This window comes from Anabrus simplex, chromosome 1, assembly GCF_040414725.1.
Source record: "Anabrus simplex isolate iqAnaSimp1 chromosome 1, ASM4041472v1, whole genome shotgun sequence".
Classification (NCBI taxonomy): Eukaryota; Metazoa; Arthropoda; class Insecta; order Orthoptera; family Tettigoniidae; genus Anabrus; species Anabrus simplex.
Genome location: NC_090265.1, coordinates 1,499,477,536 through 1,499,502,499, shown reverse-complemented (window position 1 = coordinate 1,499,502,499; position 24,964 = coordinate 1,499,477,536). Strand labels below are relative to the sequence as shown.

Below are 24,964 nucleotides of genomic sequence, written 5' to 3'. Positions count from 1 at the left end.
TACCTGTTTGCCCCACGTACATTACGAAGCATGGATCGCACTTAAGTTTATAGATTCCTGAATCTAAGAAATCCTCTTTATTGGGATGAACACTAATATGGTTATAAAATATATGATCATTATTATTGTTTTTAGTTAAAAATGAGACTTGACGGTCGTGTTTCTTAAATAATTTTGTGATTTGAAAAATCCCTGGGGTAGTAAAGGTGAAATTCACGTATTTTGAACTCTTGGGATGTACGATACATACAGAGGATAGCTAGTATGAATGGGTTCAGTGTGAATAAGATCAATAAAATTGTAAGTAAAAAGAAAGAACAACATAAGATTAACACCAGAGAATCCCACCACAGGCCGAGCTATTTCTGCTTCCCCCACTAATAGCACTGTCCCCCCGCCCACCGCCACTAGCCTTGTTCCACCGGCCGAAAGAAAACACAACTACAACATATGCAGTAGTGTAGTAATAATAATAATAATAATAATAATAATAATAATAATAATAATAATAATAATGTTATTTGCTTTACGTCCTACTAACTACTTTTATGGTCTTCGGAGACGCCGAGGTGCCGGAATTTAGTCTCGCAGGAGTTCTTTTACGTGCCAGTAAATCTACCGACATGAGGCTGTCGTATATGAGCACCTTCAAATACCACCGGACTGAGCCAGGATCGAGCCTGCCAAGTTGGGGTTAGAAGGCCAGCGCCTTAAGCATCTGAGCCACTCAGCCCGGCACGCAGTAGTGTGGCGTGAAGCAAGTCAGAGCAAGGCTCATTCTAAACCAGCTATAGGGAGTGTCATTTACGGTAAGCTTTTACGTCATACATTCGTGGCAGAATCTCTTTTCTTAGTTATCTTAGGATTCTAAACCCATTAATTTTGATATCTCTTTCTCTCCAGACCTTGTCTTTTTCTAAAGGATTTTTTCATAGAATTTAAGCGACGAATATAGTGGTCATGCAGCGCAGGTCTTTGCCATACGACAGGCGGTCTCATAAGGCTTCAGATTTCTTCTACTGAATCAGCTAAATTTTGAAAGAATTTTCTACAAGTCTAAGATTTTTATTGTTCCAACATGGATTTAGTACCAATCCATTTCCAAAGCCAGAATTTCGATCTTCCCAGTCAACACACTGAAACTACAAGATTCTAACAATGTTTGCAACGTTTTTCAAGTAAGATCATTTATATTTAACTTGGCTGAATGATTCTTTGCAAGAAGTTTTAAGCTACCTCTTTAATATATGTAATTTGTTCTCCTATGATTTCTCAATAGTTTAAAATTGGAACTTCCGTTTCAAATACAGACAGCAACAATGGACATTATTCCATACGAGACGTTATGGCAGGCTTGTCAATTTCAAATTCATTTCATTTTTTATCACTGAAAACAAAAGTTTATGCAATTAGTGAGGTCAATTTGTGTAAATAATGTATTATATTTATATTTTTTGAATTTCCCAATTAGCCTTTAAAGGACATTGAGTTCTTCCATATTTAATGTTTTTTCAGTTTCTGATTTGAGTGTTGTAATCTACCACACGATTTTATGGCCAATGAAATGAAATGGGGTATGGCTTTTAGTGCCGGGAGTGTCCGAGGACATGTTCGGCTCGCCAGGTGCAGGTCTTTTGATTGACGTCCGTAGGCGACCTGCGCGTTGTGATGATGTTTAGTCTATTTATGGCCAATGAAGTCTCAAATAGACTAAACATGCCCCTAAATGTTTTTTGATATGTTTTTAATTAAATAGTTCACTTGTAAAGTGACGTGTATTGATTGGGTGGACCAAAACCTAACATAGTTTCTTAGTTTTAACTGTATCAATACGGATCCATACAATGAAGTTTGTAAATTGTACTAAACACACAAAGTTTGGCCTACAATAGATTATCCAACTATAAGTAGTTTGTTGAACTGCAATGTGAATGCAACATTTTTCTGGGCTAGACATTAATCACAAACAAACTTTAGAACTTGTTGACTAATCTTACATAGACTGTATCAAGTAAAACGTGCCAAGGTCAAATACTAAGACATCGGCTCAGTATTGGAATGCTTTTCCTCACCATTTCGTACTTAACATTGCATTTGTTTTTTACCCTCTCCACCATTTTGTATTAACATGTAAATCTTCATCCATATCAAACATCGACTACGGCTTCAAGCCATCAATACTGCTACGTATTTTAAATCACATGACACCTACTTTATCAAGTGAATTTTTGTATAAGTATTCATTATCATATTAGAGTTTTAATTAATTTAGAAACATTGTTTGTGATGAACTGTAAATTTTTCCTTAACATGTCTACAACATATTTTAGAATAATTTTTAACCAGGTACCTGGTAAAATTGAGGTTTTGATATTGACTGAGGATGCCGCATAAGAAGGAGCGAAACATGTCTCAACTTATATTTTGACAATGTTGTAATTCATACGTTAATATTTTGAATTGTATTGAATAGGTCGTTGTAAAATAAAATAGTTTTTATGTATATTATATAATTGGTACAGTGTCGAGAACCAGTGCGTTTACCCTACTTGAAATTAATATTGAAATAAACTTAATCATAATTGAATTACTTATTTTGTGTGCCAGAGTTTAGAAATATTTACATTATGAGTTAATAATATAACAATTTGATTACTTATCTTGCATAATAAATAAATAAATAAATAAATAAATAGATAAATAAATAAATAAATAAATAGATAAATAAATAAATAAATAAATAAATAAAGATTGCATTTACCTGTGTCTTATTTCTGATGCAATTTCCCTCCATGCACCACTCGTCGCATCTGTCTTGCTGTATGCGGTAATGGAATAGTTCCAGATGCACTGATGAGCTTTCACTAAATTAATGAAAGATATTCCAGAATTGTCTTCTCTTCTTCCCGTCATGTTCGCAGCTCGAAGCTGAAGAGATCAGCAAGCAGCACTTCAAGAAATATGTCACTTGCGATATGTTGTGCAACCGCGCAGCTGTGAACCTTTTTTTCCGCCTCCGTTTAGATTTCAAGTACTTGTCTGTGCGTGTCACATATCGTATATTGGTTACGATATATCACTTATCTTATATCACCTTAGTGTGAACGCGGCCTTAGTGTTGTTCATGTTTAGTATTGTTACCAGGCCTGGTAGGGTATATAAGGGGCGTAAACAGTGTCAGATGTTGAATGATCACAGTGAAGGACACGGAGATGCCACATACTCATATGAGACAGAGTTATCAGCACCTGAGAGAGTTTTAACGGGGCCTCAATGCGGGTCTCCATTTGGGCGGCTGGTCGAGTCATGCAATATCCAGATTTGTGGGGCGTTCACATATGACAGTGGCCCGATGTTGGACGGCTTGGGAACATGAGATCAGACATACTCGTTGTCATTGTTCCAGTCGACCACATCTGACCCCACAAGGGAGGATCGCCGCATTGTGCACCAAGCACACTGTAACCCCTTCGCATCTGTGCTTGCCATCCGAGAACAAGTAATGGACTCCTTGCAACATTCTGTATCAACCCATTGGTTGGAGACTAGCAGCAGCTGGAGTAGGGAATTACCGCCCCATGCACAGGCTGCAGTTATCACTACAACACAAACGGCTGTCATGACCATGAAGCATGGACTCCTGATGAATGGCACTGCATTGTGTTCAGCGATGAATCGTAGTTCTGCACTACCCCGGATGACCATTGTCTGCGAGTATAGCGGTGACCTGGGGAGAGGTCCCATTCTTCCAATACTTTGGAGAGGCATAGTGGTGTTACTCTTGACGGTACGGAATAGAGAACCAACAGATTCGACTTCAGGTCACGGCTGGTAGTGACTGAAGGAACTCTGCACTGATGAGCTTTCACTAAATTAATGAAAGGTATTCCAGAATTGTCTTCTCTTCTTCCCGTCATGTTCGCAGCTCGAAATATCGTACAATACTAATCGCTGAAGAGACCAAGAAGCGGCACTTCGAGAAATATGTCACTTGCAGTACAACACGGACATCCCGTTTTGTCATGTTACCTCTCATGCGACAGTATCGTGGTGCCATTTTTCAACAGGACAACACTCATCCACACATGGCACGTGTTAGGATTGTCTGCGTAATGCTGAGGTACTCCCGTGGCCAGCAAGATCCCAGATATATCCCCAACAGAACACGTGTGGACGTCAACTCCATTCTAGGGCCAGTATCCAGGATATCGAGGACCAGTAACAACAGTTCTGGACAAGCTTGCCTCAGGAGAGGATACAATGGTTTTATGACACCCTTCCCAACCAAATCAGTGCATGTATCAAGGCCGGAGGGGGTGCAACATCATACTGATTAGTAAGCTCGTACTGCCAAATTCTTTGTAAATTTGACTATTTGCTAAGCACTGACATATCATATACCTTCTGCCCCCTCCCCTTCAGGTGCTTCAATTTCTTATCAGGCAGTGTACTAAAATGCAAAAGGTGGCATCCATAAAAAATGCAAATGCTACGCTAGGCAGACTAATTGAAGTTTATGAATGGACACTACATGTATTAGACAGTTGTTCAGATTTAGACCAAGGTTCCAGAGTAACCTAATTTTTATATCTGGAAACCTACTTGGAGTAGATAAGTATATAAATATTATGTTGGAAAAGAAATAGTTTAAAATGAAATACGAATTAAACTGTTGGATCTGTTTCCTTTGATACAGCCTTAATTTTAAAATTTACATACTGCACTTAATATGATGATGTCCTTATATAGTATACATCTTCAGTGATGCCTAGGCCATCTATAACAGCTGACGGAACGAGTCTTTGGGCTGAGTACTCAACATATAAGTATTTTAGTTATAACTGAATGAGTTTAATTTGTCACAATGAAAAGCTTTTATCCAGGAATAGCTAATACAAGATTCTAAATTTATCAATAATTAATAAATATAATATTTACCACTGCGCAAAAACTACATGTTACTTAATCACACTGTAAAGGGCTTGCAAATGTTATCAGAAGGATGCGCTGCTTTAAAAAAAAAAAATTCTTAACTGGTTAGTAGACTAAACCTTCCCTTTATTTGTGATGGACAGTAGCAAGGAAGATTGGAGGACAGATAAAGCAATGGTTTCCTCTTTTTTTTTTTTTTTTTTTTTTTTTTTTGCACCGACAAAGGGCTAGGAGTTGGAAGGAAGCAGCCGTGGCCTTAATTACGGTACAGCCCGCATTTGCCTGGTGTGAAAATGGGAAACCACGGAAAACCATCTTCAGGGCTACCGACAGTGGGGTTCGAACCCACTATCTCTTGAATGCAAGCTCACAGCTGCGCACCTCTAACCGCATGGCCAACTTGCTCGGTAATAGTTTCTTTAAGGGATACCATCCTATAATGAGATATCTAACATATTACAGCCAGTGCCTGAAATATGCATTTGAACCTTTTGTTTTCTTCGTAAGAAACAGAGTAAATGTATATATAAAAGAAGAGTTTTTGTTTGTACACTGTTCAAAATTAAGAAAGAATTGTATTTCTGTACCGGTTGTGTCCACAGTAACAAGTAAATGCATTTTTAAATTTTAAATCTCTGTCTGTACGTATATCACGATAAAATGGCTGAAAAGTATTAAATGAAAATCGGTATGTAAAGTCGGGGAATGAAGCACTACAATCTGGGGTATTTATAATTTTATTTATGCTGAGTGAAATGATAGTTTAGTGGAAGGCCTAAAATTTAATTCTCTAATATCTATGTTATTAGTGGTTCAATCGATAAATACTACTTAACTAAGTTTATATAGAATTAAATTTTCAATGATTTGCGTCTTAGAAATTTTCACCGTACCAGCTATGATAACACAGATATTCATGAATTTCGATTTTTGTTGCTAATTCCATATCAACACCGAACCACGAGAAAATGGGAGAACAGAATTAATGAAAATTGGTATGTAAAGTCAGGGAATAAGACACTACAGCCTAGGCTAGAAATAATATTCACACTGGATGAAATGGTAGTTCAGGGGAAGGCACCTAAAATATAATTTTTGAATACCTATGTTATTGATCCAGTTGAAAAGTATACATTGTAACCATACAAGAGTACGATCCCCGATTTTGGGTTAGGAAATTTTCATAAAATAATTTGTAATATAATGTAGTAAATATCATATTAGTTTGTTAAACCGAAATGTAAGAACATAATATTGTAACAAGAATTTGTAATTAGGAAATACTGCATATGTGCATGCATGGCCTAGCAGTGAAGACTGTGCAACATGGAAAACAGTGGCTACATCGGGAAAGACTGTGGAAGTTGGCCAAAAGTGTTGCAACAAGTGGATTAGAAACCCGGAGTATGGCCCTGGAGTGTATGCTTAAAATGCTAATTCATCAATGTGACTGAACGTGCAAGATCACTATTTGCGGATCTACAGCTCGGTAACCAATTCAAAAGCTCCGATTTCGAATGAGGTTCCGTTGACCAAGTGACGTGTGAAGATGTTTTAGTGGTAGCGTTGTTTCCAGTAGACTTTGGCAGATGCTACGCCATGTGGAGCGAGCCTATATATACATGCGTGCACGTGCGACGGAGGTCTTTTATTATTACAGAGTGCTGGAGGAAGCATATTGTGCACATGTGCAACGAGATGTTTACTATTACTGTTCATGACCATTGTGGTTGCTGTTTATGATGATCACCACTACGAAGTCTTCGCTGTACGATTTCTTCACGCGTACATTTCTGAACCATTACAGAGTCATGACAAGTGCATTACTTGCTAATTCACGTTCCTAGTGAGCAGTTGGTGGACGACGCTACATAGTGCTCTTTTGTAAATAAGACTCTGGATTATTCCTCTCAGGAAATGCGCACTGTGGGTAGGGTTTTATAGGTAATCTGGAGATAATAACTTGTTGGGCACCGAACTGACTAGTGGTAGAAATTGTAGGCCAAGTGTTCAGCACTTGGTTGTCTTTTTCATTGACTGGAAGTGGCATTTGTCTTGCATCCAGACCACAGAAGTTTCTTTTTACATGGTGAAGTTGTTTGATTAGGTGATGACTTCTGTTTCACGTACAGTTACAACCCGGAATAAACAGATTCCATGGTGAGATGCTATTGTGCTTATGTGTAAAAGGTTTATTGTGCTTATGTGTAAAAGGTTAAGAATGGACAGTCATCTTATTCGTAGGACACCATGAATAAGAAGCGTGACCTTCAGAACTATGTATAGTTGTGGTGTATAGCTTGTAGATGTTGTTTGTGAATGTTCTATATTGGAGTAAATTCATGTAGTGAAATTCGTGGTGAATCTTTTATTGGTGGAGTAAGGAAAAACCTGGCATGCTACCCAAATTTAATTTCAGGGTTAAATAGTAACAGGTAAGGTAATGAAGCAAGTTTGAAGCTTCGTCAGCCTGATGACCGTTGCCTTGGGAGAGGGAGTTCTCTCATGCCCTACAGAGTTAATTATTCCTGTAAATCTTTTGCAGGTGGTACCCCATTATTTATACTTCATTTTAGTAAACATTTATAAATTTCGTATTTTCAATTTCACCCTAATATTCAACATAAATATGATTTCCAATCATTTATGTGTTATACAGTTTTACCATACTGACTAAGGTAATAGGATTCATGAATTTAGACTTTTGTTGCTCAGTCCATATCAACACCAAGCATTCATTCATGGGAATATTGTTCATTTGTATTAACAATTGATGGTTTTTGCCTCAACTGTCTTAAGATGTAAAACCTTGTGGACATCAGTCCATAGACAACAAAAATTGTTAAGATGATTATAAAATATTATAAAAAATTAGAAAAAATCATAAAGGAATGACCGCTTGGAGGAGTCATGAAAGAAGGATTCCCTTCACATTAGATGCCTTAACATCTCAGAGTCAGAAGAAAACTAAACGTGAAGGCCTACAATACTGAATGCTTATAAAATTGATGAACAATAACATTACATTGACAATTCTTTGTTGTGATATGCTATGTCATTTCTGCTGCCACTCATCTCCAATAGATGGGATGACTGCTGCATCCCAATAAAACAGTCCGCCTGAATAATGGCAGGAAGTAGCTGGACAATTACACAACTTTGCAAATGCTATATGACTGCCCCATCAACAACGGTACTGCGGCTGTGTATAATATATATTTTTACAATTTGCTTCACGTCGCACCGACATAAATAATTCTTATAGCAACAATGGGAAGGAAGCGGTCCTGGCCTTAACTGACTCGTTTATTTCAGAAACCTGCCAAGTGCACTTTTTAAAAAACTTCAGTGAAAACAAAAGCTTACTATCTTTTGTATTTGTGTCCATTTTTGCTTTTAAAAAAATCAGATTAATACTTTATACCTTCTCAAAACAGATGGTGCTTATATTTTAAATTTAAATTGTGCACTGTTTCATAAAAATTAATAAAGCATATCAGTTGATGGGTTTCTGCAGTAAAAGTCCTTTTCATTTAATTTTTTAAGCTACATTTAATTTTGGTAAGTACCAGTAGGATATTTAATAACAAAAACACAATAATAATAACTTAAATATATTAGCCCAAATAATTAGTGAAACATTAAACAAATCAATTTTTACTTCACACACACTTTCAAAATTTTACAAACACCTTTCTAGGATCTTCTCCAACTGTTTAAAAATGTATCCATAGCTATCATCCAAACCAATAAAAACTATTACAAAGCAACAGCAACTACATAAATATTATTTTTGTGCATAAACAGAATTTTAACGGAAACATTAACGAATATTAATATACAGTCGCAAAATACTAATTTGTTTGTCCTTTCAGTCTATGATCCTACTCATCCTGGTATTCCTTGCCTACACTACACTCCACTTCCGTAGTAGGCCACTGGTGGATACCGTCATAGAAAGATTAATACCGTGGTATATTTGCTAAGCTTCTTCAGGTCATTAATCTTCTTTATAGTGATTGGTTCTCTTTCAGACTGGCATGCTTGCATTGTTGGGAGTTCACGAATGGCAACAAAATTTTTCAAGGTAAATGCTGAAAATGTAAAACCATCAATAAAGTGCTGAGCAACAACTTTTCCTTGTCTTGTTCAGCTTTGCTATATTTAAATTCTTTGTACGTTGAGACTTTGAAAGGATTTTTTTCTTCCTTGAAAACACACCTTCCACTTGTTTCATCTGAGTTCACAGTCTCTTCTAAAACTGGAGCCACAATGTATCAAAACTGTGAATCATCGCACTGGTTATTTGGCGGACAGTAAAACGTCCCGTTTTAAGAATTATGATCTGGAATGTACCCACTGTCCACTTATCGCACAAGACATTCTAGACGCCCAAAATTGTGGTAACATGGTAGAAAGGAAGTGTCGCCTGACAGGGAAGTAGTGAGTCACAGTCTCAAACATTCCCGTATCACGAAGTTTCATTAGAAACTGCACAATACATTGATTTTTAATTTGGCCTGATGGGCCATCACTGTAGAGAACAATATGTTTTACTGCAGAAGAAACTTCCGTGTTTAAATAATTCAATAACATTGAGCACACCTCCTCTGGAGATTTATTGGCTTCACTTTCATGGTAAATGAATAGAATAGTATAAAATAATTTTTATTGCCGTTAGGCAACTGGCAGTTGCAATGGACAGAGTCATAGGTGCATAGTTACAAAATATTACTAGTATCTCATTAAGCACAGAAAATAAATACAACTATATACACAAAATGTAAAATAAACATAACACTATTTGTCCAAGAGAATGATAAATAACTACTAATTTACCAACGTGTTAGGATGGCGTTGGCTCTTATTACCCCCCTTGAAATAGTGTTATTTTTCCTTCAAATTCAGATAGTGAGTAGAAGCTATTGGACGTCAAGCAATTTTTAAGGGTTCTTTTGAAGTTATATAGGGGCATATCATTTACTTGGTCAGGTAGTTTGTTGAATAATTTAATGCCATTATACCTGTAGTTTTTTTGTGTTTTTCTCAGCCTAACATGTGGTAAATCTAAATCGTTCCTATATCTTGTGCCATATGAGTGTACATTGCTGCGAGTTGTTAGGTCAATGAGATTTTCTTTAGTATTGAGTATACTACTGTATGATAAATGTATAATGAGGGAAGAGTCATAATTGCAAGGTCTTGGAACACAGGTCTACAAGACTCCCTTGTGGCCTTACCTTTAATACACCTTATTACCTTCTTTTGCCACTTGAACACGTCTTGAGCCCCTGTTGAATTACCCCATAACATAGTACCATATGATACGTGTGAATGAAAGAAGGCATAGTATGCACTCATCACCTGACTACTACTAAATGATGCTTTAAGTCTGCAAAGAAAAAATATCACTCTAGCCAGTTTTGTACATAACTGTGGTTTTTTTTTTTTTTTTTTTTTTTTTCAGGTTAATTTGCAATCCAGATACAATCCCAATAATTTGACAGAATTTTGATCATTATTACCCAGACCTGAATTAATTAAATGGAAGTAGATCACTTCTGTCTTATTATTTAGGATAAGTTTATTTGCCTGCAACCAAGAGGATGATTTGTGTAGCATTTCCGTCCTTTCCTCCTCAACATATTTTAAGTCTCTATTGCTTGTTATGATACTTATATCATCTGCATAGGTAAATTACTGACAATATCATTTATATACACAAGGGTGAGGAAAGTTCCTATAACTGAACCCTGAACCACCCCTGTTTTTACTTTGAGAGCCCCAGATCATTGATTTTCTACCAGTACAATTTGATACCTGTCATTGAGGTAGGATGTAATTAATAATAACACTAAATCTGTCACGCCATAGTAGCTAAGCTTACTTATTAGTATATTGTGCGGTACTGAATCAGAGCTTTGCTGAGGTCTAACAGTGTAGCACTTGTAATGTGGTGAGACTCAAAGCCTTGAATTACTTCAGTCACAACAGCTTCTAGGGCTTTAATGGTGGATTTATTTGTTCTGAACCCAAACTGTGCAGCATTTAGTAAATTATACTTTTCAAAATGTACAGATAGCTGTTCCTTTATACAATGTTCTATTATTTTAGGTATGATTGGAACATTTGAAATGTACATACTTGTTTAGTTTGTCTTCATATCATGAACACAAAATACAGCCAAAGCTGACGACTGTAGAATATCTCTTGAACGGGTATATTTGAAAGGGGAAGGTTTTGCATAAAACTGAAACGAAGTGCTACTGTATATTCTTTCTTGTCTTTACTCATTTTTTTGTTTCATATAAAACTTCTTAGCTGTGCACTGGTGAACTATTTATTCAGCTATTATGCTGCGCTTGACGTCACTCAAACGTGTGTCTCTTAAGTTGGCTCTGAAGTTCTAACACTGGCTGCAAAGATCAAACTGTGGCCACCCAAATGATAAGTTGAAGTTTTCCTTACAGTATCTGAAATTAAAAACTATATTTGACTTTATCTTTTAATTCAGGGTGCCCAATTTGGAACATTTCAAACAATTTTATAATACTCAGCTTTGCATCTTAATATTGTTTCTTCTTGGTCCCATAGTGTGTTTCCCTGACCTCAAATTGAGAAATGTGGCCATGGATAATGACACAAATATTACCGTCAATTGCACTTCCTGTGTGATTTTTGCCTCTCATGTTGACAGGTGTTTAATTTGCAATTTTTTTTTTTTTTTTTCAAATTTGAGTATATACACTGTGCTCAAAAGATTCATTTTTTTTTGTTATGAGGACTGATTTTAACTTGTACCAGAAGAGCAATCTTTTCCTTTCTTCACACTATGCTAATTTTGTTTAGCTTCTATCAAAGTTTGCGAATATATATAAATATAACAAATATATAAATTCTGTTTATTTAATATTATATATAGCAAATTTCCACCTGATTTGATATTAAATACAATTTCCTAACACTAAATTAAACAAGTAAAACCACACATATTTTCAGTAAAAATTAAATTAAGCCAAACTTACATTTTCAGCAAAAATTAAGTAAAAAGAAATCAGGAGAAAAATGTGTTGACTATATTCAATAATAGGAACATACTTAAATGAGAAGACTAAAGCTAAGTATGTTACAATAAACCATACCACCACCAAGCATTCTTAATTGTTATACCCACACTGGTCAAGCAGGCCCCATGCAGAAGCCCATTAATGCTTTATCTTGCCCACCACCATAGTCAAATACAACATGAATTACATACATAACAATCTGATTGGCGCGTTCCAACACTTTAGCATCACCAGGGCACAAAACACGTTCCAAAGCCCCCGGCTGATGACTTGACATCTCTCTCCTGACTCTTCCTGCTTCTCTTGTCTCACGAGTTGTCCTTCTATCACAGTTGAAACTTAAGCCATCGTTGTTCATCGATATCCTTTCATCAACTCGTTCTTGCAAATTCGTTGTATTATTACGATTCTGAGACTGTGGCCATGATAATCGATTTGGGTTGCTCACAGGACTAGCTTGCTGTTTACCATGAGATCCACATGATTCCTTAGAGATATTTCGTTGTATCTGATACCCATGACATTGAGGACTGCTATAATTTTGAAAAAAGCTGTAAGGTTCATATGTTGCAGGACTTTTTATAATAATCATAATGGAAATAAAACAACTTCTGGCACAAGTGATTCCTTTTTACCAATACTCAACCAAAAAAGAAACAAACCTCTAAATTATTTCAAACCAGGAACTGAATTATCATAATAGAGCCTAAGATAATTTAACACTAATACTTATACATAAGGAGTATGAGCAAAAATTAGAGAAATGTGAAGGAAACATTTAGTGAAGATTAGAGATTATTTCTTGGGGTTTGAGACTTTTGACTGCTGAAGATACGGCTCAGATTAAAGATCTAGCTGATGGAGAAATACAAAACCAAATTAAATTATGATAGCAGATTCACGAACGTGAACAAAAAATAAAAGTATGGTACTGTACAAACAAGAATGTAGGTAGAACACTAGAGGTAAGAGTATAAAAGGGATATTAAGTAAGCAGGGTAAAGGATATTAAGGACAGGAATTCATGAAGAAAGAAGAGAAAGTTGAGAAGGTGGTGGTTTTAAAGTTGAAGGAAATAAATACTTAATAGAGGCTGTAATACCAAGTGAGATTCAGCAGTTGTTTAAAATAAGTAAGAAATTGTAAAGAAGGATACAAAAGGTTAACAATAAAATAAAGGGTTCATTTAGTGGATCATAAGAGTGTAGAACCGAACATTTAAAAGGAATTTTCACTGGAAAATTGCTATGAAAAAAGGTTGTAGAAATACAAATAGAGTTGAATATGAAAAATTATCACTTAAATAAATACATACATACATACTATTACATTTATACATGCCATTACATTCATACTTACACTTTCATAATTGACTGTTCCATTTTTCAACCTTTTAATATTTATCAAATCTTTGTAAAAGCCTTAATAATCTTCTATTTGATCTGTTGCCATGGTAGAATGTCTCAAAATTTCCCACTTGGTTGACTTTAGATTCTATTCAGAGTTTTGTCATGAATTTATGACTGGAGTAAAGTATTTGAATGGGGTGCAGTCAGTCCGGTAATACAACTAACATGCAAAAAATATTATCATACTGGTGCCTAAATTATAAGAGATAGCAGCTTCCTTCTCAATCCTGGCCCTTATTATGAATGGATCAGCACTGATACCAGAAGGCAGACTTTTACCCACATTATGTGCACAATGGTAATGACCATGATGACCAACCAACCTTCCAGTAAAAAAAGAAAAGCAATCATTTCCTAATCTTCTACTAAGACTCTAACGTTGAAATCATATAACAGACATCTTATGAGTGTCTTTCAGGTGTCTCTTCCCTCCCTTACCTTCCACAGGAGAGTCTAATGATTTCTGAGTTGCAAGCTAGCCTTTACCTCTTCAATAAAGATATCTACCTCTTCATATCAATAATCTCATCACTATAGTGGCAAGAATTTATGGTGATATTTTTCTAAATTCTCATTCACTTTATTAATTTGAAGTGTTTTTTGCTAAAAATGTTGCTACAAATTCTTATTAATTTAGTGCTGCTTTCTGGTAAAACTATTGAGTAATGACTGAAATGTTACTAATGTTAATAAGTAATGATTAAGTTAATAGATAACTGAGACAACACTACTCATTTTCAAAACATCACTGCCAAAGATTCAAATTTTGTCATCAGACATATCAATACAAAATCATCACACTACAACATACAACATACACATGCACTGCCCAGGATTCAAAGCATGGTCACCTTGGTGACAAGCAGTGATGATATCAATAGGCTATCATACCTCCGGATAGAATATCCATCTACTACGATATTTCATCATATTTTTCAAAGATAAAACCCTCATTGTTTCCAAAAGGATTAAGCCTAGAGATTATGTTTTCTTTTTCTTCAATGTAATGCATGTCATTTCACTGCTAGGTCGACTTTAAGCATTAATAATGCGCATCACAAAATACAACAATTTGTTTGTAATATAATTCAAAATGGAAATTTTACATCTCAACATATAATAAAAAACAATCATCACAGAAATTTAATCCTGGATAATTATATGTAAATACAACATTAAATGATACAGTCATAAAATAAACAAAGAAAAGTACATACATGCTAACAACACTGCAATAAATGTAAAACAAAGAGGTAAATTTTAAGTCCATCGCATGCTTAATGTTGTTGACCAATCAAAATCCAAGCAAAAATGAAAGAAAATTAGATGGGGCCACAATACATTCACTACAGCCACTTACACAATCCTGTTAACTGTGAGATTCACTGCAGAAACAGTCACTAGATGGCTAAACAAACACACAAAAGCCCATTAAGTGCTGCTTACAAAGGTTACCGATTAAGAATTGAAAATTATACAAATTATTTTTGAAATATGAAACAAGTTATTTTTGAAATATGAAACAAGTTTTAAATATATGAATTGTTCAATATTTATACACAAAAGAAAAGAGCCATTGAAAAGAACGTTCTTACCACAATATTAGATTTTTAAATTTTCTTTTTTAGTAATGTGAGTGTGAACTACAAGCAACATTATTTCAATTTTCAGGTGTAATAAAATGAACAAAATACTACTCTTAGAGTCTGTACTACGACAGCCAGATAAATGTGTGGTTTAAATCCATGCAGCATATTGAACATTCATCCGGAAGTTGAATTAAAATCATTTATATGCATTCTGGAGGAATATTCTCTAGTTTAGCTATGCCAAAGTTGGAGCGGTAATTGAAGCTCTTATCTGGGACTCTGCTCCGATCTCTGACTCAAATGTAAGAATCAAAATAGCTGCACATCATGATGAATCTGCTCATACCTGCCAACTTTTAGAAACCAAAAATAGGAAGATTTTTTAATTCTTGGATTTCATCACATATATTCCACCAAGGTCTACGTGAAAAAAGGTCAGGATAAAAGGCATACTTGTCTACAGTTACGATGCGAATTGACCATTAAATTTAAAATCTTAAACTAAGAAAACATAAAAATGGTTACAAGAAAATGTACCTAATCACTCTCATTTATGACATTAACATACGAATAATATTTGTCACACCGACACGCGCAACAAAATGCATAATACTGTATATTCTCGCGCAATTAACGCACTTTTTTGACGAAAAATACAGGCGAAAACTTCGGATGCGATTCAAGGAAATCGGATATTTACAAATTATTTACAATTCATTTACATTTAAAAGATACTGGTACATGAAATATAATCCAAACACAATTGGTTCAACCCATTTGCAGTTATCGTCATTTGGCGTAAAATTCCGGCGTGAGATTTTTTTCTGAAAAGTCAAATAGGGTACATCAGATAAGTTAGACACGTGGGTTTGAAGTACCGACACTGGAAAACATTCTTCCCATTACGAGCTGACAATACGACCCGAATGACATACCGGCAAAAAAAAAAAAACCTGTCCAACACGAGAAGGGCCGGGCATCGATGGAGGGACCCTGCTACATTACCCCAAACCGTTCGTATCCAATCTTGTACGAATGACGTGTCCATCCACCTTTTTTCTTGAATACGAACGTAGATCACTCGCGGAAATTTTCCTTTAGGCATTGTTTTTCGTTTTAGAACAATGTAAGCTGGAAGCTTTCTGCCATCAGCTGTTACAGTTAGCATTGCAGTACATCGTTTTTTTGCTTCCGGTAGCGCGTGCGATAACACTGTACGTTCCTTTCTTATCAATTGTTCGACTTAATGGTATACGGAAACTGATTGGCGTCTGACCTGCGGTTCCTATAAGGGAGATAAAATATTCCTTCACTTTACGCTTCTCAATCACAAAGCGCTGAAAATGGTTGAAATCATTCGTCACTTTTTGGCATAATGTTGTTCTTCGTCGAAGAGAAAGTCCATTTCTCTTCATAAAATGAATTCAGCCTCGGCTAACCTTCAAATACGAGACAATGATTCCACGTGCCGCGGCTATTTCTCATTCTTTAAAATGCAGCATTTTGTGAGAAACGGCTTATCCAACATTGCGTAACAAAATCATATAGTTAAGCAAATAATCCTCTACTTGCGGAAGCTTGCCGCTTTTTGGTCCGCGAAATGCTTTGCGAGACTTGTTGGCCGCTTGAAGTGCACTTCTGTTACCGCGGTAGCGCATGTTTCATTTGCACACTGAAAAATTGCTGCCCGCTGCTCTATTCACTATGTTTCGGCGTAACTGATCACCGCAAGTTCGTATGATGCAGTTTTAATCGAGTACTGTGGACTGACAAACAATTTTGAGATCACATTATGTCCCGTACGCGAAACACTCGTAAAACTAGTGCAGTGGGATTTCCTGCCGGCTAATACAGCACGTTGCCTGTATTTGGAATGCCCGTTTTCGCAATAGGAAGCCTGCTACCTGAGTAGTTGGCATCTTTATTTCGAAACGCATCCGGAGCTGAGTGTTGGATCTTCAAAGTTGTGGGTGCGTCGAATTCCACTTTGGACCCAAAAATATTGGGATGTGTAAATTATTCAAGGGCGTCGATTACGGTTCGCGGGAAAATACGGTAGTTTCCTTCAATAGCCGGTAAAATGTACAGAAATTTATAGGCATCTCTGAGCACTTGGAGATAACGTTTGTCATATTTTTTGGCCATAACGAGAAAAGAAAATACCAGAAACGGTCATAGAAATGCAAGGAAAAACACGTGGCCTACAACTCCGACGAAACTACGCACAAAAACGATGTTAACAGCGCGCAAACAACACAATAACAAACTCATTCTTTCGTCCCGATTAACTGAGTCGCTAGCGCGCGCTAGCCTCTTGCTTGCAGGACGATTGCCGCCCCGAATCCCCAGCTGTATAAAGCGCACACGCTGCTGTGGTGAGCGGGAAACACGATACACGAAGGCGACGGACGAAACACTCACGAAATAAAGCGTCAAACACGCTTGAAAATTAGGTTTCGTAAATTACACAAGCACATAAGAATTTATCCTTTATTCTAGGGGAAAGAGTATTGGCCGTACTAGAGATTATATTAGTCAAAAATCGGAAGAAGTAAAAATAAATCGGAAAATCGGAAGACGAGTTAAAAACCGGAAAGTTTCCGGGTAAATCGGAAGGGTTGGCAGGTATGCTGCATCTTCATGATGCTACATAAAAGATAAATTATTACAATGTAATCTCTGTGTATATTTATACAATACTATACATCACACTTTCTGTTCAGGTATCAAAGGATTTTTAATTACTTACCAAGCTAGAAAGATTTTCCCACTAACTATACGACTTGCGCGCAAGCACTCCATTGACGAGTTTGCTTGATAGTCATGGTCATTAAAGTGTCATCTATAGACGCTGCCACTGCATGTTTTACTGGTTTGAGTCCCATTGACTTTTTTTTTTTTTTTAACATTCTAAATGTTGGTAAACAGGGTATTAGAGGTGGTGGTATACAATTATTAATCAGAGTGCATACCAAACGCCTAGGTTCCATTCCAAAACTGTCTGCGGTGTTCATATTGAGTGAGTGTTCAGGACAATTTGTCCATCAAATGGAGACCTTAAAAAAGGTTATATTTCTTTGACTTTGTAACAAATTACTAAATATATACTCCAAAGTGAGATAAGTGCTTACCAGTTACTACACTAACACTGTCATGAGAAAAAAAAAAAAACAACTAAATTTTATATTTGAACAATAAACTGAATTATAGACATGATACTGTATTGTCTATAAGTACGGGCCGTGAAAGCATCAATGGCACAATAAACTGAATTCTTTTTTTAATTTGCTTTACGTTGCACCAACAGAGATAGGTCTTATGGCAACGAAGGTACAGGAACGGCTTAAGAGTGAGAAGGAAGCAGCCATGGCCTTAATTAGGATACAGCCCCAGGATTTGCCTGGTGCAATAATTCATAATAAAACGTTCGAACCTCCACTACTAGTAGTATCCAGGTTTCGCCATTTATTTTACATCTTAATAAAATTAGCGGCTGCATTCAGGAGACTGTGTGTTCAAGTCCCGCTGTCAGCAACCCTGAAGATGGTTTTCTGTGGTTTGCCAGTTTCATGTCAGGCAAATGTTGGGGCTGTACCTTAATTATGGTCACATACACTACCTTTCCAATCCTAGCTCTTTCCCATTCTTCTTCCGCCAAAAACCGTAGGTGTGTTAGTGGGATGTTAAACAAGTAGCAAAAAAGGACGGATGGGGAGGTTTACTTTTGTCAGAATGCGCATCCTCTTAATTACTATCGGAGAAAAAACAATATTATATCATGTGGTATGAATTATTTGATAAGATACATAACCTGAATCTATGTAATATTATCATTCTATTTTCTACAAAAATGTATTTTGTTGCATATTATAAATTCATTTGTAAGCTTTTAATTTATGTAGATTTCAGTCCTAATTATTTTCTTGGCTGGAACTTCCACATTATAGTCTAATAATATTCAAATAATGGTCTCTCATAATACAGGGTTTTTTTTCCAATGGCACTAAACAAACTAAACACCCAGGAAGAGGTATACCACCATACAAAATTACACTACATTTTCAGTAAAGTTATTGCCAATGCAATAACGTTTCTACATCTTCCACATAAAAACACCATAGTTAAAATCCGTTGGTAGTACGCAAGTAAATAATTATCTTCCAGATTGCAAAACTGTAGCCTACGTATCTGGATGTTTAGCTGCCAGTCATAATACAGGACCTAAATACAAAATGTATTTTCTCATACAAATGAGATACGTAAGAAAAACAGGTAGAGTCAGCTGGAGAAATGCCATATACTCTTATAATCATTATCAAACAATATATACTTTTGTGTAACAAAAAGTATAAGAAAACATGTTTTATTAGATAAATGAAGCAAGGAAGGGCAGGAATAAACAAAAAGGATAAACATAATGAAGGCTAATGTGAATAAAGTGGGCAATAGATATACAAGAAAGGGACAAATATGAAAACGTGAAGGTGCAAGGACAAGCCCTCTCTCACACACTGCCATCTTCACAAATGGGCTCTCCCAGGTCCTCCAGATTTATTTCTTTTCAGGTCCCAACAACCAAGTTTCTGCTTCTCAGTTTCATCAGGGGATGGGCATCCAAACAGAGATTTTTCTCGAGAATTCTTCAATCATGATGTAGAAAATGTAAGGAGAGGGCCAAGTAAACATAAAAAAGTGGAGGGACAAGAAGAAAGCATTACACACATTGTAGAAGAGAAAGAATATAGAACAAAAAACAAATAAAATATATGTAATGAAAAAGTTGGATCATTTTGCCAAGCGTTGTAGGCTTTCCGCTTTAAAACAAATAAAATATATGTAATGAAAACGTTGGATCATTTTGCCAAGCGTTGTAGGCTTTCCGCTTTTCATCAGTTAGGTAACATATTTCTTTGTCGTTCTCGTCAAATCAGTCCTGAAGTTTCCTCTAATTAAAACGAACTGCTTCTTTGCCAGCTGCTATAACAGCTGATTTTAATAACGACCAGTGCTGCTCAGTATCTTCTGGGTATTCATTTGGAAGTTTATCAGAAAATAGTACCTGATAGGCAGATTTGGTACTGTTGTTCCTAAGTGGTTCAGTATTTAGTTTGTGTTTTATCGCCTTCCCCTGAATCTGCCGTTTTGGAGGAACATGTATATCCATCACAGATCAAACTAAGCAGTGGTCAGTCCAGCAATCATCAGCACGGATCATAACTTTGGTTATATGAACATCGCGCTGATCTCTAGCGCGGACAATAATGTAGGCAATTAAGTGCCAGTGCTTTGATCTGGAATGTTACCATGTTGTTTTAAATCTATCCTTCTGGCAGAAGAGTGTATTTGAAAAGACAAGATAATATTCAGAACACTTCGTGAGTAGGAGGAGGGTTCCATTGGCATTGACTTTGCCTACACCCTCTTTACCTCTAGTCCCAGGCCAACCCGATCATTAAAGTCTCCTAGCAGACTAAGTTTATCTGACTTGGATAAATTCGACAGGAGTTCATCAAGTTGGTTATAGAACGCTCCCTTTTGATCATCTTCTGACTTCAACGTTGGGGCATATCCACTGATCACCGTAGCTCTTTGGTTGTTCTTGAGTTTCAGATGGAGTGTCATGAGTCTTTCATTAATTCCTCAAGATTGTGAATAACCTCATTCTTTATTGCAAAACCTACTCCATGAACCCTTAGTTCGCCTTCATCTTTTCCTTTCCAAAAAATGTATAGCCACCACCATGCTCCTCGAGTTGACCTTCTCCAGCACACATAGTTTCACGATATCTATGTTATATTTCTTCAACTCACGTCTTATTATTGCTGTATGTCGCTCTGGTCGATTATCTACATCAGTGCCCATTAGAGTATGAATATTTCAGGTAGCTATATTCATGCTGCAAATCTTCCTTTTGTTTCTACCACAAATTGATGTACCCAATGAAAGCGGTAATCCAGTCAGAGGAGAAGTTAGACTGCCTATGTTTAGGATACCTATTACAGCCCCCTCCTCATTCAGGGTGAGCAGAGGGGATCCTAAATAGGACTGCTCAGTCATGGGAGTACCACACGTGTTGCTCTACAGTCTGTCTTCGAGCAAAATGGCTATCACACACTCGCCGCCTACGTGCCGAATCATCACTAGGAGCTCCCCAATTACACTATCCTGCTCCCGTCACAACTTGCCGATCACCGCAGGACTTTGATATTGGGCAGATGGTGTTGCTTTCCAAACGATACTTGTGCGTGAAATATTTTTATGCGGGAATGGTGGTGCACATCAACAGTAACACAGCCCTTGACAAATTCAGGACGCTGACCCAGTGGCATAGAGTTTACGATGACTGGAGATTCAAAAACTGCTGAGGTTGTTAGACCTCATGGACATAATCTGATGTACTTGGAGTTGTACCTTATCCGACATTTGGAGATGAAGATGGTATCCTCCAGGAGCGTCTTTCTAGTTGTCGACTATCTCTGATTGCGCTCCTATGCTACAAGCAGTACAGCATGCCATATATGTCATAGTAGTCACCACACCTTAATGAATGATGGAGTGGTGATCCTCCCACACTGATCTGCTTGCTGACCCAGTTTCCCAATGGGGTTGGATACCCAACCCTCCACTGGGTTGCTCAGTTTAACAAGGGCTCCTCTTGTAGATTATGTGCTTGGAGTTGGAGTGAGAGAGGCTAGAGAACTCAAACTTGCTGAGTTCTTATATTATTGTTGCTAGATGGACTGAAATGACACATCTCACTATCATTACGCCCAAGTTCTACTGTATTAACCACAGGACATAAATCGTTGTCCATAACTGTAGACTTCCCTTGTTAGGCTTGTTGGTGATAATTAGCAGATGCAAGCACAGGAAAATATGACAATCAAAATGAGCTTCATACATATGCTGATAGATAACCCCTCAGTCGAAAGCAAGAAGCTGCTGAAAATCAGTCCAGCGAAGCCCGTATACTAGCTCTGGGTAGCTACCTAGTGCTTACGTGGAAGTAGTAGCACTCAAGCCGAAGAACCAGCTGATTTACACCTACATAATTTACCTCCTGCATAGCTGCTATCTATTTTACCTGCAGATGGTTGAACCGGTCCAAAGTCAGAAGAAGACAGATAATGTATGTTGTCATTCATCACTTCCTCCCAGTTGCATTAACACTTTAGCTCTTGGATTAATGGTAGAGTGCTCACCTTTGGATCCCAAGATGATGGGTTTAAACCCAGCAGAGGTAGTAGGAATTTTGAAGGGCGGAGAAAATACATACCATATGATGTTGGCATATTAAAAACCTCCTATGTCACATTTGGTGTTCACCCGACAAAATTAACTAAAACTCTATCACACATCACCCAAAAGATATTTGGTTCACTCTGCCATTAGGGTGAGAAAAACAGAACATCGAAATTGATGCACAAGCAGCCTAAATGGCATCAAATTCTTAATGCCTGCAAAAGGTTGCCAAGGCCATACAATTATTAATGTTGTTGTTGCTGATGTTAAATCTCTTGCTCACATTTTTTATAAGTTGGCCATCATCAGCAATTACAAACCTAAGACATTTATCGCTCATAACAAGATCCTTGCCACTGCCTAGGAAATGCCCCAATTTCTTACAGACCTTACATAATATATTCAGTATTCTTTTTGTTGAGTCCCCGCTCATATTGTGCCAGTCGATCATTCCATTCTCAGGTTGAACACTGGAGATGAAGCCTGTTTTCAGCAGCAAACATGACATGGGCATCAGAGATAAGGATCCAGAGTACCAATTGGAGCACATCTCCCACAGAAACACCCTTCACAAGGATGAACAGAAATGATCACAGGACCAAGGCCCGCTCGACACTGATATTAATGCTATCATCAACAAATGCTCTTGCAGCACCTTATACAACCTTCTTCACACTGAATAAATAAAGTGCACTCAACTGATGAGGTACACCAGGATACAGCATTGCCCAAGTGTTAGCCAAGTCAGTAATGGGGTAAGTGATTAACGGCTGTCTGGAGGTCCTTAAAAGCAAGATGGAAGCAGCTTGTTCTTTCTGTACACCTTTCTGAACGTAACACCTTCAATATGCATGAAGTCACCAAAGAAGTAACTGGGACCTTCAGGTGGAAGACTCCCCATTTTTTAGAAGATAACTTTGGTAAACCTATTATAAATCATATTGGCAGATTCAAAACATGGGAAAAATATGCCGGTATTACCGACCTCTTTCTTGATAACCGACCACAAGTATATGTCAATCATAAATATGCAGATGGGCCAATAATTTTGAAATCAGAAGTAACCATGCCACAAATCAATTAAAAGATGGAAAAACTTTGGGCCCTAATGAGATTTCATCTGAAGTTATCAAACTTATCAATGATGAACAAATTAATAAGATAGTTGACCTCTTTAATAACACATATACCTCTGGAGAAATACCTAAGGATTGGCTATTATCTACTTTCATTCCCCTGCCAAAACAAACTTCTAAAAAATGCAATGGATATCGTCTTATAAGCTTAATGAGCCATTTGTTCAAATCCTTCCTGAGAATTATACATGCCCAAATAAGAAAGAAATGTGAAGACCACATAGAAGATACCCAGTTTTGATTTAAAAATGGTTATGGAACTTGTGAGGCTCTATTTGGATTAATAACTCTTCTCCACGACTGCTGAGACCAACAGAAAGATGTATTTGGCTGCTTTATAGATTACGAAAAAGCATTTGATAGAGTAAAACACGATGAGCTCATGAGAATACTCCAACAAACTGGAATCTACAGTAAAGATATAAGAATCATCAAAAACCTCTACTGGAATCAAAAAGCTGTGGTGAAGATTGATGGTGATACATCAGACTATATTGAAATTAGGCGATGAGCTCGACAAGGCTTGTGTTTTGATCCCGTTATTATTCAACATCTACTCGGGAGCTGTATTTAAGGCAGTAACAGATACAGAAGTGGGAATCAAAGTCAACAGAGAACTAATATGCAAACTCAGATATGCAGATAAGACAGTACTTCTTGCCAGTAGTATTGAAAGCCTACAACTGTACTTAGACGAGCTTAATACAGTTGAAGAAAAAATGGGTCTCACAATCAACACTAAGAAAACTAAACTAATGGTTTTCAGTTGAGGAAGAGTTGAATCTATTCTAAAACTGAAAGGTCAACAAATCCAAAAAGTTGACAAATTTAGATACCTTGGTTGTTGGATTTAAACCCAGATCTCAAAATTAAGACCCATACAGAAATGGCAAGATCAGCATTCAACAAAAATGAAGGCTTTACAGTGTGATGACGCCTTAAACTTAAAAACTGAGACAGTGCATGGTTAAATGTTATGTTTGGTCAATTTTGCTTTATGGAGTTGAAGCTTGGACCTTAAAGACCACCACCATAAAAAGGCTGTAAGCTCTAGAAATGTGGTTTCATAGATGAATGCTAAGAGTCTCCTGGATAGAGCACATCTCTAACAAACAAATATTACAGAGAGCAAACTCTAAAAGAGAACTACTGATTAACATCAAGTTCAGGAAAATTGTGTACTTCGGGCATGTGTTACGTAGTGAAAGATACGCAGTAATACACCTCATTTTAAAGGGGAAAATCGAAGTACAGCAAGGAGTAGGCAGAAAAAGAACGCCATGTCTCAAGAACATTCAAGACTGAACTGAAATACGATCCGTCGCACAACTCTACCATGTTGCTGAAGATCGATGAACACTGTCCATACTGATCGCCAATGTCCGGGAGTCTAGGCAAGGCATATAGAAGAAGAAGCAGAACAAGGACCTGTGTACCATAGATTGCATCAACTATGCTGCAATTTCTCACGATGTTATTGGTTTGTACATCCCACTAACTACTTTTACAGCTTTTGGATATGCAGAGGTGCCAGAATTTAGTCCAGCAGGAGTTGATTTATGTGCGAGTAAGTCTACCAACATGAGGCT

General features: G+C 36.9%; 1 protein-coding gene across 2 annotated transcripts in view; it reads right to left on the bottom strand.

Moving 5' to 3' along the window:
* LOC136858446 (unconventional myosin-IXa) overlaps nucleotides 1–24,964 on the bottom strand; it is an 842,620-nt gene that overhangs the window by 511,371 nt on the left and 306,285 nt on the right. The window contains exon 12 of one of the 2 annotated variants that reach the window (XM_067137995.2): nucleotides 12,191–12,532. The exons of the other annotated variant lie outside the window; for it this stretch is intronic. Coding sequence (XP_066994096.2) covers nucleotides 12,191–12,532 — 342 coding nt within the window. The remainder of the gene's footprint in view (nucleotides 1–12,190; nucleotides 12,533–24,964) is intronic. 2 annotated transcript variants of the gene reach the window in all.